The following is a 12,411-nucleotide window of genomic DNA, read 5'->3' on the forward strand; positions in this document are numbered from 1 at the left end:
GTCCGCGCTGCCCGAGCCTCGCGGGTGGGGCGGCCGCCGCAGGGGCGTTCGGACCAGACCTGCGCCCCCGGCCTAACTAGGTTGTTCCGCCGTCGCTGCCCGCCGCAGGGCACTTTCCTGTCCGGCCGCCGCGCTTTCCGTCCCTAAGACCGTGCCTGCGCTAGCCCCTAGCGCGCCCTGCTGCCCCTCTCTTCCTCGTTCAAAGCTTGTAATGTCTTCGTGCCCGTTTTCTTCCCCCGAAGGCAGGCGCTCCCTGTGTAGTTCAGACTGGCCCTGAGCTCGGGGCAGCCCTCCCGCCCCAGCCTCCCAAATGCTGGGCCGCCACGCTCGGCGCAAGGTCTTCGCCCTGCTCTGCTAGACCGATTTCCGAGCTGGCGGTGCACCCCGAAGCGTGGAACGCCAGGCTTCAGCGAGGCGTGAGATGTTTAAGTTCCCTTGAATTAAAAAATTGTGGAATGCTGTTGGAGTGGCTCCAAACGCAAGAGTCCTGGAGCTATTTTGTAACCCAGCGTGCCCCTCTCTGAGGAGCCTATTGCCAAGGGGTAGTGTCTTGACGTCGGAGCCTGTTTTTTGCTGTGCAAGTGTAATCTTACCAGGTTGCCTCTCCTTGCCGCTTTTCTGACCACATTTCTCTCCGTCACCTACCTGATCTATAAGAACCCAGGATTAAGGCTGATGGCCAAGTAATAGATGTAATGACATTTTTTTTCTGTTTTTTTTTTTGTTTTTTTTTTTTTTCTGAAATAGAACTTCAACAAGATTAATGATTGTTTTTCTAGGAAAGTTATCTACGTCGGTTATTTTCAGAGTATTGAAGCAAGAAAAAGGGGTGGGGTGCACATAAAATGAATAAATGAAGAGTTTTTTATTTTTTATTTTCTTTTTAGAGACAGTGTCTCACTATGTAGTTCAGGCTGGCCTCGAACATATGGAGGGCCTCCTGCCACAGCCGCCCAACTGCTGGGATTACAGACATGCACCACCACACCCACAGCTAGAACATCCTTTATCTTTTGAAAAATCTTAAAGTTTTTAATTCAAATTCTTGCCGGGTGTGGTGGCACACTTGGGTAGTCCCAACTTGTAGTCTGAGCACTTGGGAGGTGAGGCAGGAGGAGCACTGCGAATTCCAGGCCAGCCTGAACTGCATAGTAAAACCCTGTCTCAAACCGCCCCCTCCCTCAAAAGTCAAGTTCTTTTCCTTAAGGCAGAGATGGTCTATCATTCTTGTTTCTCCTGAGTTGATTCTGTCTCTAAACAACTTGATATAACATGTTAAATGACAAGAACATGAGTAGGCACATAGAAATAAAATTTACCATTTTTTGAGGCTTTGCTATAGATGCTTATTAACCTTACTTTGGTGCAGTATATATTATTCTGTATTTGTAGCTTTTATGATCTTTTTTCAGTTCCATGGATTGAACCCCAGGGACTTTGCACTACCATACATCCCAACCTTTTTTTAAAATTTATGTTGAACCAGGATTTCATTAACTCACCAAATTGCCCAGATATGGCTCAGACTTTGAATCCTCCTGCCTCTGCCTTGCACTGCTGTGTTTACAGGCATGCACTACCATATCCCATTATCTAGCTTGCTTTCTTATTTTTTTGAGATAGTGTCTCACTATGTGTTCATGCTGACCTTCAACTCACTCTGTAGCTGAGGCTGGCCTCGAGCGCACAGTGATGCTCCTGTCTCACCTTCCCCAGTGCTGGAATTAAAGGTGTGCGCCTCCAAGTCCTGCCTGGTTTACTTTTTTTTTTTTTTTGGTACCAGGAGTCCAACTCAAGACCTCATGCTTACCAGGCAGGCCCTATGCCGCTGAGGTATATCCCTAGCCCATAGTTTCGTTTTTAAATGAAGCCCTTTCATAGTTTTCCTTTTCATGCATGTCTGGACTTACAAGACTTATCTATGGTTAGGGTTTCTTTTGAGTAAATTGGGTTATACAACTCTACAAAACATTACAAGATTTTGATAATGCAAAATTGCAGCTTCAAAGGAATTTAGATGTCATACACCAAAACGAATTCTCTGTTACAAGTATTGTTTTGAAACTTTAGACCTTATCTTTTTTGACTACATGGGGCGTTTTACTGTAGTGATGATCTGCAGTCTTACATCTTACTTTGTTACCCTGCCGAATAGGGTTGGATGGTGAGAAAAGGAGAGGCTCCTGTGAGAAGAGAGCAGGATGAGCAGAGGAATCCGTACTTGAAGCTGGGTCACTTGAAAATGATCTTTTGGTGTGTGGAAGAGATCTGAACAGATGAAAATACAATCAGGTAGGCATCAGGGAAGGCTGGAAATGAAGGGCTGGGGGAGCAGTGAAATACGTGCACCGTGTTGACCGTGTGTGCTGACCTCAGAAAATTCAGGCCATGTATTTCAAGTATTTGTATATGAGGTGTGAGCAAATTCTGGAGGATAAGTCAGGTATACACTTGAGTAAATTACATACTATCAGCCCTGTCCTAGAAAAGTCAGAATAAGCTGACTAGACTGGACACATATATGTATGGGCCTATACGTGCAGAGAAAAGCATTCCGGGGACCTGGTATGGTTGAGGAATACTAGATAATTTTATGTAAATACAAACAAAAACAACTTTTAGGGGCTGGGGATTTAGCTCAGCGGCACAGCGCCTGCCTGGCAAGTGCAAGGTCATGAGTTCGATTCCCAGTATCGGAAAAAAACAAAAAAACCAACTTTTATACAGGAGAAATGTGAAGGTAACTCCTGAAGGTTGGCAGTAAGGCTTAGGAAGTCTTTCACCTGAGCTTCTCCCGTCTTAAAAAAAAGAGGTTCCAAGTTTACCACGAGAGAAATAGCCCAGTGTGTGTAGATTCTTCTTTTACTTGTTCCTCGCTTCATTAGATAGAAAACTAGATTCATGGACACATTTGGTAGAAAGTAGAACTCCACTAGCTCCTAGATGGGCAGGCGACATGTATGCTGCATACCAGGTGAACTAAGCCACTTAATTCTCTGTTGAGCTATTTTGGATTCTAATATTGAAAGTAAATACCCAGTGGCAATAATATTGCAGCTATATCTGATGTAACTATTGAGTTTCCCAGTTGCCTTTGCAACTGTTACACTGAAAGTGGTAGTATAGTTGACTGTAGCAAGAAAAGTGATACAGTGTTCCAGGGAACACAGTTCAGTCTGTTTGCATGCCCACACTAGCTAGTAACTTTTTCTCTGTTAAAGTTACCTCCTACCGTGAGTTCATGGTAACCTGCAAAATGGAGCTTTAAAAAGAGGCATCATCTTTTTTTTTTTTTAAGAGACATCATCTTAAGCAAAGAGTCATATATCGATTTCTGTCTAGAAGTGATTAATTATGTGAAATTTGGTTACATAAGTGCAGTTTAGCTTATCTTCAAGTTCATAATTTTTTTTCACCTGATTAGTTGAAAAAAGAGCAGTTTGTTCCATTATTTTTATGTTGCTACTTTTTGGTATTGTCATGAATAAATGCATGCCAGAATCTCATGTTTTATGACAACATTTTTTGGTATTTCATACTTTAAGTTAAATTTAAACATTGGAAAAGATAAAAAAAAAAGCATCTTCTAGATTTGTAAAATAAGCATTAGTACATGTGACAATACTTACGGGATTGAACTGGTAAATTGGGCTCAAACTTCTATCAAAATATTGATACAAACGTTAAATTCTTCGTGAACTACTTCAACTAATTAAAGCCACTTAGTTACTTTTCTACTGAAACAGTGAGTTACATAATCTGCAATAATAGTCAAGTAAGTTTCCTTAAAATACTGAGTCACCGCAAGTGTTACACAGTAATTATATCTAGTCAGATGCATTGTGAAAGACTCAGACGCCTGCCAGACAGGTAAGTGTTTCATTGTTTAGAGTTACATTTAAGTGAGTGCCCTAGGATGAGTGTTACAAACACATGGCTTGTGACAATGTGATTACTGTTCTAATTGGCTGTGATTGCTTTTCTTAGCCAGGGAAATCCACATTTGTCAAAGGTGCTACTTTCCTAAGTGCAGCGACACTGAACTCCCTTGGCACAGTGAGCTTCACTGCTGCTGCGCTCGCTCGCTCTCGGGTGGAGCTAGCAGCCAACTGGCAGGAGGCCTGTTTCCTTCCAGTGTGGGAAAGAAAAAAAATTTGGCAGGAGATGCCTAAGGGAGAGCCTTTTATAAAAGTTCCCCAAGGGATCTCTAGTCACTGTGAAACTGACATGACCTCAGTTTTTTAAAATGTCATTTTAAAACAGCACGAGAAGGGAGAGCTGTTGCTTCCTTCCCAGGTCTCACTGCAGCTGTGCGGGAAAGAATTTTTCTTGGTTTTCATTGTTTGGCCCATCAGACTCTCCTCCTGACAAGTGTGGAAAACAGCCCTGTGAGCAGTTTCATGTGCCTTGTTTTCTAGGAAAATGCAACATGGCAGCAGCAATGGAGACAGAGCAGCTGGGTGTTGAGATATTTGAAACTGCAGAGTGTGAGGAGAATATTGAATCACAGGATCGGCCCAAATTGGAGCCATTTTATGTTGAGCGATATTCCTGGAGTCAGCTTAAAAAGCTGCTTGCTGATACCAGAAAATACCATGGCTACATGATGGCCAAGGCGCCACATGACTTTATGTTTGTGAAGAGGAATGATCCAGATGGGCCTCATTCGGACAGGATCTATTATCTTGGTGAGTATGAAGTTAGAGTTTCTGAGAGGAAACATTTTCTGAAGTCAAACTTCTAGACAGATAAAGTTTGTGCTCACATTTGGGTGAGTAAGCCGGACAAGGTAGTGCACACCTGTAACCCTAGCTGCTGGAGAACCTGAGACAGGAGGATTGTAAGTTCAAAGCCAACCTGGGCGTGTAGTGAGACCCTATCTCCAAATAAAAAGTGAGAAAAAGGGAGCAGGACAGAGGTTGCAACTCTGTGGTCTCTGGTTCGATCCACAGTATGGGGCGGGAGGTGGGAACTTGGTGATTAAGTGCACAAATGACTTGTTTCCATTAAAAGAAAAAAATCCTTTCAAATTGAAGAACTTCTATTTGAGTGCTGTTTTAATTTTGGTTTGTCTTATTAACTTTAGCAGATAACAAATGGACAGGGTTCCACTATATAGTTCAGGCTGGTCTTGAACTCCCTGTATAGCCTAGGATGGCCTCGAACTCAAGGTGATCTTTCTGCCTCAGCCTTTCCAGTGCTAGGATTACAGGTGTGCGCCACCATACCCAGCCACAAAGCATGAATTAATCATGATCTTTTTTTGAAGTCAAGGGTGCCAAAAATAATGTCTTTCCTTTGGAATATCAAATTAGAACAAACAAAATTATTAGTGTGTTCCCATTCTTAACAGCTCCTGCTTTCATTTTTTTTAAAGGTTGATTTTGGTGTCTTGTTTCTGATTCTGTTTACTCTAGATTTATATTTTCTAAATTAAATGTGTAAATCCATTGCTTGACTTGTTTGTCCATGTGCATATGTGTGTTAGGGACAGAACCTAGGGCCTTGTACATGCTAAGTGCATGCTCTATCACCAAGTTTTACCTCCAGCTCTGATTTTAAAAGATAAATTTGTCCTCCTCTGGAGCCTTTTGCCATACAAGTTTTGTTCATTTATTATGTATAAGGATCTTTTTAGAGATATTGTTTGCATAAGTCTGTATAATTATAGATTCTCTTTGTTTTTTTTTTAGACAAATACTTGCTATGTAGGCCAGGCTGCCCTTGAACTCACCGTGTAGCCCATGCTGGCCTCGAACTTGTGGCATTCCTCATGCCTCAGCCTCCTGAGTGCTGGGATTACAGGCATCTGCCACCATGCCTGACCAGCTTCATTCTTTTTTTTTTAACAGCTTTAGAGTATTATATAATTATCCCATGTTTAATTTAACCAGGCTTCTAGTAATGATCACTTAGGTTTTCTCTGTGATTACTCAGAGAAGAGGCAGTGTCACTATGTTGGATCATTTTATGCATATGTGAGTATACAGTACCTATAAAACTAATTCCCAAGAGTAGAACTACTTGGACGAAAGGTTGTTTATATTCTGAATTTTGATTGATACTGTTGAATTTCCCCCTACAAAGAAGTTAGTAGGCTTATGTTACCATCACAATTTCCTCAGAACATCTGTGTGTCTATACCTACACTAATAGTAAAGTTTTTGATTGTTCACACTGACTAGTGAACAGAAAACTCATACTGTACCTCTAATTTTATTTCTCTTAGGCGTGAAGTTGAGCATCTTTTTGCATATTTAAAAGCCATTGTATTCCTTTTCTGTAACTGATCTATTTATAAATGTTTCATGGTATTAGAGATTGAACCCAAGGCCTGCATATGCTAGACAAGTGCTCTACCACCAAGCTATATCCCTAGCCCTTTTAGTGTTTTAAATTTTGAGATAGGGTCTTGGTAAAGGTGCCTAGGCTGGCCTTGAACTTGGCAGTCCTTTTGCCACAGCCTCTTGAGCAGCTAGGGTTTCAAACATGCACCACTACAACGGACAGTCTGTGCTTTATGAAATTGAGTTGGGGTTCTTTTTCTTAATGACTTGAAGCGTTTTATATAACGCAGGAACATCCCCATTGTAGTATTTTCCTCTGAGATTTTTTTGAGATGGGGGTCTTGCCAAGATGCTGAGGCTGGCCTGAAACTTACGGCCCTGCCACCTTCGCCTTCCGGGTAGCCAGGGTCACAGGCACACCATGGTGCCAAGCTTTCTGTGCGCTCTCATTGGTGTCTTGCCTTTAGTGCCTTCGGCCGTCCCGAAATCTGTGATTTTTTCTTTTGTAGTTAAAATTTTACTTTTCTATAAGTTTACCTTATCTAGAAAGTCTTTCTCAACTCCAAGATTATCTTTAAAATCTTCATATTTTCTTCAACACTTCCAATGAATTTTTTAACTTAAGCTTTGCATCAACTCATATTTATTTTTTGTAAGTTTTGATATAGAGAAACTTATTGTCCTTATGTGACTCTCCTGTTTTTTAAGTTTTTTTGCCATGCTAGGGATTGAACTCACAGCCCAGTTCATGATAAATTTGTGCCCTATCACTGAGCCACAACCGACCCCCATCCAGTTGTTTTAATAACGAATTTTGAACAATCCACCTTTTTCACTAATGATTAAAAACGCCACCTTTATCATATGTCATGTTCCCATATATAATTTTTAGACTTGGCTTTGTTCCATTGATCTGTCAAATCAAATGCCAGTATGTGCTGCTCTGATTATTATTACAACCCTATATTGTCCTGTTGAATTAAACTGGTTCCCCCTTCATCAATGTATTTCATTTGTCCTGACTGGCACTGCTTCCTTTTGTATAAGAACTTGTAATTAGCTGTGTAGTCCTCCTCCTCCCCAGCCTAGTTACACTATACTGTATGAAGTCTAGGTAGAGATTTCTGCCAGTTGCTGTGTAAGTATATGATGCTTCAGCACTCGGACATACCTTTGTCAGCACCACACGCATCCAACCCTAAAAGGAAGAAGTGTCTGCTCAGGTTGCTTAGTGCGGGGAGCTATGTGGGGGCCGCCATGGGGAAGCGACGCATGCTGCCTCTCTGACCTAAGCCAAGCCTCCCACAGCCCCTGGAAGTCTCTCGATAGACTTCCTTGTCTCGGAGGAGACACTTGTATCTAGTTTGATGACGCTGCGCATAGTCAGAACACAGCTCCCTCCTGCCACCACACCCAGTTATATACATGCACACAGGAGAGGGTTCCCCCACCTGGCACATTTTGATTAATCTGCTAAGATTTGTTTTGTTCTGTTTGGGTGGTACTGGGAATTAAATCCAGGGTCTTCACACTGAGCTGTGTACCCAACCTTTATTGAGACAGGGTCTTACTCTGTTGCCTAGGTGGGTCTTTTAAGTAGGGTCTGTCCTCACTCAGCCTCCCAGAGTGCTGGAATTACAGGAGTGTGCCACCATGCCCACTAACCTGGTAAGTTTTGCTTCTGGTCTGTCATCATGTTACACTAAAGGGGATTCATTGTTGTTTCCTGGAGCATTAACCAAAATAGGGCCCTGTAGCATCAAAGACCAATAAATCCTATCAGAAAAGAACAGGAAAAGCTTGTTTGCTTGCTTACTTCCATCTCTTTTCCTTAATCTTCTTAATCTTAATTCCAAAAAAACTTTTTTTGAGACTAGGTCTGTCTTTGTAGTGTAGGCTGGCCTTGAATTCACTTCGTAGCCCAGGTTGGCCTCAGGTGGAGGGCAATCGTCCTGCCTCAGCCTCTGGGTGCTGGGATCAGGGCTATGCCCCATCACTCCTAACTTGAAATAACTTATCTGAATTCTCCTTATATATTTTTGTTTGTTTTGAAAGGGACTAAGACTTGAATACCTAAATGAAACAGCATTTTTCTGTGAAACCTTGATTTTCTTAAATGTGCACATCCTAATTATTCACTATAGACCCCACAGAGGGTAAAATGTAGTATGTGGAAGGTATAATGTGCTTCTACTGTGATTATAGTAAGAATGCTATTTGAAATAATAATTGTTTCTTTCTCATAGCCATGTCTGGTGAGAACAGAGAAAACACACTATTTTATTCTGAAATTCCTAAAACCGTTAACAAAGCCGCAGTCTTAATGCTTTCTTGGAAGCCTCTTTTGGATCTTTTTCAGGTAAGACTGAGTATTTTTATTCCTGTGATGTGTGTACGTTCAGATACTCTCTGTACATTTATTCATAGGGAGAAATGCAATGGGGATTTTATATTGGAAGTAAATATGAATCAAAAGAAATTAAGATATTTTGGAATTTTATTCCATTTCTTAACATCTGAAACTAAAGAATTTTATAATTTGACTTATTTTTAACTGCCTTTTCCTTCCATAAACTTTATAGTTATGTAGTTCTCACATTTTTGGAAGGAGATGTTGACATAAGATCATATATATATATGAACACACAGACACACACACTTTTCTACAAAGGCTTCTAAGGCTTTAAATTGAATTTATAGTTATAGTACTTAGTGACAGCACTGACTTAAATAAAAATACTGAATTCCATTTTTTGCTGCTAAAAATATAATTCAGTTTATGTAAATTCAAAACATAAGGGTTTAAAAATAAATCAACATAAGGGATTTTTGTTGTTTCCATTAAATATTTTACCTTTAAACAAAAAGGTAATTAATTGAAAACATCCCAAAGACTAGATGGTGGTTTGGGTGCAATTGTTTGCATTTTTGGTTATCATTTATAATGTTTTTTATTGGCTATTTCCTTATTGAATAACACATGTATGCAAAAATGAATTAAAATGTGATACTCTTCTTAAAAATTTTTAAAAAATAACTTCTACTACAACTAATTGTTTTGGTTACAACTGTTTTCTCAGGTTTTTTTTTTTACATAGACTGTGACTTTAAAAAAAAGTTTCTCGGGGTCGGGGTTTACCTTAGTGGTAGAGGAGTGATCCCCAACCTTTTTGGCACCAGGGATGCAGGAAGTAGAGGGGATGATTCAAGCATATTATATTTATGTGCATTTTATTTCTATTATTGTGCTTGCTTCGGCAGCATGTATACTAAACTGTTTCTAATTATTACATTGTAATATATAATGAAATATTGGTACAACTCACCACTATGAAGAATCAGTGGGAGCCCAGAAATTGTTTTCCTGCAGTTGGACAGTTCCATCTGGGGGTGATAGGAGGCAGTGACACCTGAAGTGTGTTGTTGATGTCCAGTCTACTCTAATCTCATTTGGGTTGCTGCCACTGCAGAAAACTTGCTTTACAAAGACAGGATGTTGGAAATGGAAGCAGGCTTTTCAGTACTTTTGTGGCGGTCTCAGGATATTGTACCTGGACCTTAATCCACAATGTATACAGATTTGAAGTTGTCTCAGATATATAAGACCATTGTTATTTGCAGTCTCAAGCAATTGATCCTCTTCTGGCATGGGAAAGTTGATTCACCTGGCTTATTCACTAGTAAATTGTGGACTCATTCCCAGTTTGGGAGGCTTTTGTGGTTGGGAAGTAATCTCACACTCTTTTGAAAGCTGAGATAGGTGGTCATGCACCAGCTGGGAGAAGGAAGACCCTGGCTCAGTCTCTTTCAAAATCTCTGTTAACGTTTGAAACATCCAAAGTCCCAGTGCAAGCCAGGTGTGGTGGCACACACCTCCCAGCACTCAGGAAGCTGAGACAGGAGGCTTGCCGCAAATTGAAGGCCAGCCTGAACTACATGGTGAGACCCTGTCTCCAAAAAAAAAAAAAAATCCCAGTGTTTACTCACTGCTCTCAGATTCCAGTTCTGCTTTGAATGCATTCACTTTATCTGTTGACTTGCACCCAGTCGCTTTTCTCACTGAAGTGACTGAGTTAGTTGAACAGGTTAAATATGTCACACAATAAGCAAATTTTGGGGCTGGGGATTTAGCTCAGCGGCAAAAGCGCCTGCCTGGCATGTGCAAGGTCGTGAGTTCGGTTCCCGGTACCGGAGAAAAACCAAAAAAAAAAAAAAGCAAATTTTGCAACCCATATTCTGTCACTGAAATGTGCTGCCAGTAGAAACTGTTTTTATAAAAGAAATCTCTGGAGCAGCTCTCATAACTCAAAAACTCTGGCCAGTGATCTGCCTTTAAAGGTGTCTCACAGCTGTGTATAAGAGAAAATGTGTGTGCTCTGTATCCATCTCCTCCTCATGGAGTTACACTAACAGATGTGAGTTAAGGGTCTATACTTTAATGCCTTTGATAATTTTAATCATATCCTGCAAAACATTAAATGCAGGTGACAATTTTTGGTTAGCCAGCATTTCTTTTTTTGTTGGTTTATTTTGTTTTGTTTTTTGAGACAGGGTCTCGCTATGTAGTTCAGGCTGGCCTTGGACTCATTGTGTAGCAATCCTTGTGCCTCAGCCTCTAGAGTGCTGGGATTACAGGCATGTGCCACCATGCCTGGCAAGCCAGCATTTCTGTGAGTATTCACATTCAGAAGTGACCTCTTTGGTTTTTTGTTTGTTTGTTTGTTTGTTTTCCCGATACTAGGAGTTGAACTCATGACCTCGTGCTTGCCAGGCAGGCGCTGTGCCACTGAGCTAAATCCCCTGCCCTTTCTTTTTTTTTTTTTAATTTTTTATTTTTTTTCAGAAGTGACCTCTTCGATTCATGTAGTGAAATCAGAAAGCTGCTCAGCTATGGCGGCTGTTCCAGCCATGTATATACTGACAAAATGACCAGTTTTCCTGACATGTAGTTATTCAAAGACTTGAATAGGTCTACAGCTGTCATGTTGGTTGGCAACAAAAGTGTATATAACGTATCCCCTGAAAAATACATCATATAAGCATGAGCATTGACTGTTGCCTTGTCAGCATTGGGAGACTTGTCAACCTGGACTGCATGCCGTGGTGGCTCCTTAATCCTCTCTTAACAATTGTGCCTCAGTATCTTCTGCTATTTCATCAGTTCGTCTAGCTGTGTTGCTAGCTGAAAGAGGAATGTGTGCCACCTTTTAAACTGCAGTGTCTCCTTGAAGTTCGCAGCAAGTGTCCTTAGCAGCAGGCAGGATCAACTGTGTCAGTAGTAAAAAGCTCTGGCAGTGCAGTTAGTCAGTAAGAATGGTGTTCTCAGTACAAACACATTCCATGAAGTGGTAGGCTTCAATAATTGCTTCTGTTCTTCATATTTATGGTTTTTTCTTTTGGAAAGTTCCAAAGGCTTGTATTGTAATGCCAGCTGCCTGGTCTCCATATGGCAAAGCAGTTTTGAAGGTTCCATGGCCAGTAACCACATATACAAAGTGGGCTTGGAGAATGTGAATCATCTGTTGCATTGAACCTGTAATTTAAATAGAACTCTTGGTATTTTCTTTTAAATGTAGCTTCCTTTTCATTGGCAGTCTTTTTTTCGTCTTCTTGAGACAGGGTCTCACTAAGCAGTTTAGGCTGTCCTTGAGCTCACTTTGTAGCCCAGGCTGGCCTCAGATTCACAGTGATCCTCCTGCCTCTGCCTCCGGAATGCTGGGACTACAAGCATGTGCCACCATGCCCAGCCTGTTGGCAGTCTTGAGTCTTCTCTCCCATCATTAGGTCTTTCCTCTTTTTCAGAGAAGCTCTCCAGTGACATTTGGTTCATACTCATTTGGGCTAGGGTTAGCTGTAGGCTTATCACAACTGTGACCGAGACAAGTATAGGTTGCAGGAAAGAGGCACAGATGGACATGGTAAATAAAATAATGTGTGGGTCACACATAGACTAAAATAAGTATCAGATTGTGACCTAAAGCCTGCTATCAGATGCCCCTTAATTGTTACTTGCCACTCACTGATAGGGTTTTGAGTCTGCAGGCAATTGTTATATTAGTATTGTCTGTGCAGTCAAACCTCTCTGCTAATGTGAATCTGTATTTGCAGCCACTCCTCAGTGCTA

The 12,411-nt window shown here is 41.1% G+C and overlaps 1 protein-coding gene across 1 annotated transcript in view; it reads left to right on the forward strand.

The window, feature by feature from the left end:
* Window positions 1-12,411, forward strand: part of Dpp8 (dipeptidyl-peptidase 8) — a gene marked incomplete at its 5' end in the record, with an annotated part of 60,201 nt that continues 47,790 nt past the window's right edge. The window contains 4 exon segments of the mRNA XM_005393720.2: window positions 1-416; window positions 2,156-2,292; window positions 4,419-4,688; window positions 8,534-8,646. Coding sequence (XP_005393777.1) covers window positions 2,277-2,292; window positions 4,419-4,688; window positions 8,534-8,646 — 399 coding nt within the window.

This window comes from Chinchilla lanigera, unplaced genomic scaffold (assembly GCF_000276665.1).
Source record: "Chinchilla lanigera isolate Chin_1 unplaced genomic scaffold, ChiLan1.0 scaffold00049, whole genome shotgun sequence".
Taxonomy (NCBI): domain Eukaryota; kingdom Metazoa; phylum Chordata; class Mammalia; order Rodentia; family Chinchillidae; genus Chinchilla; species Chinchilla lanigera.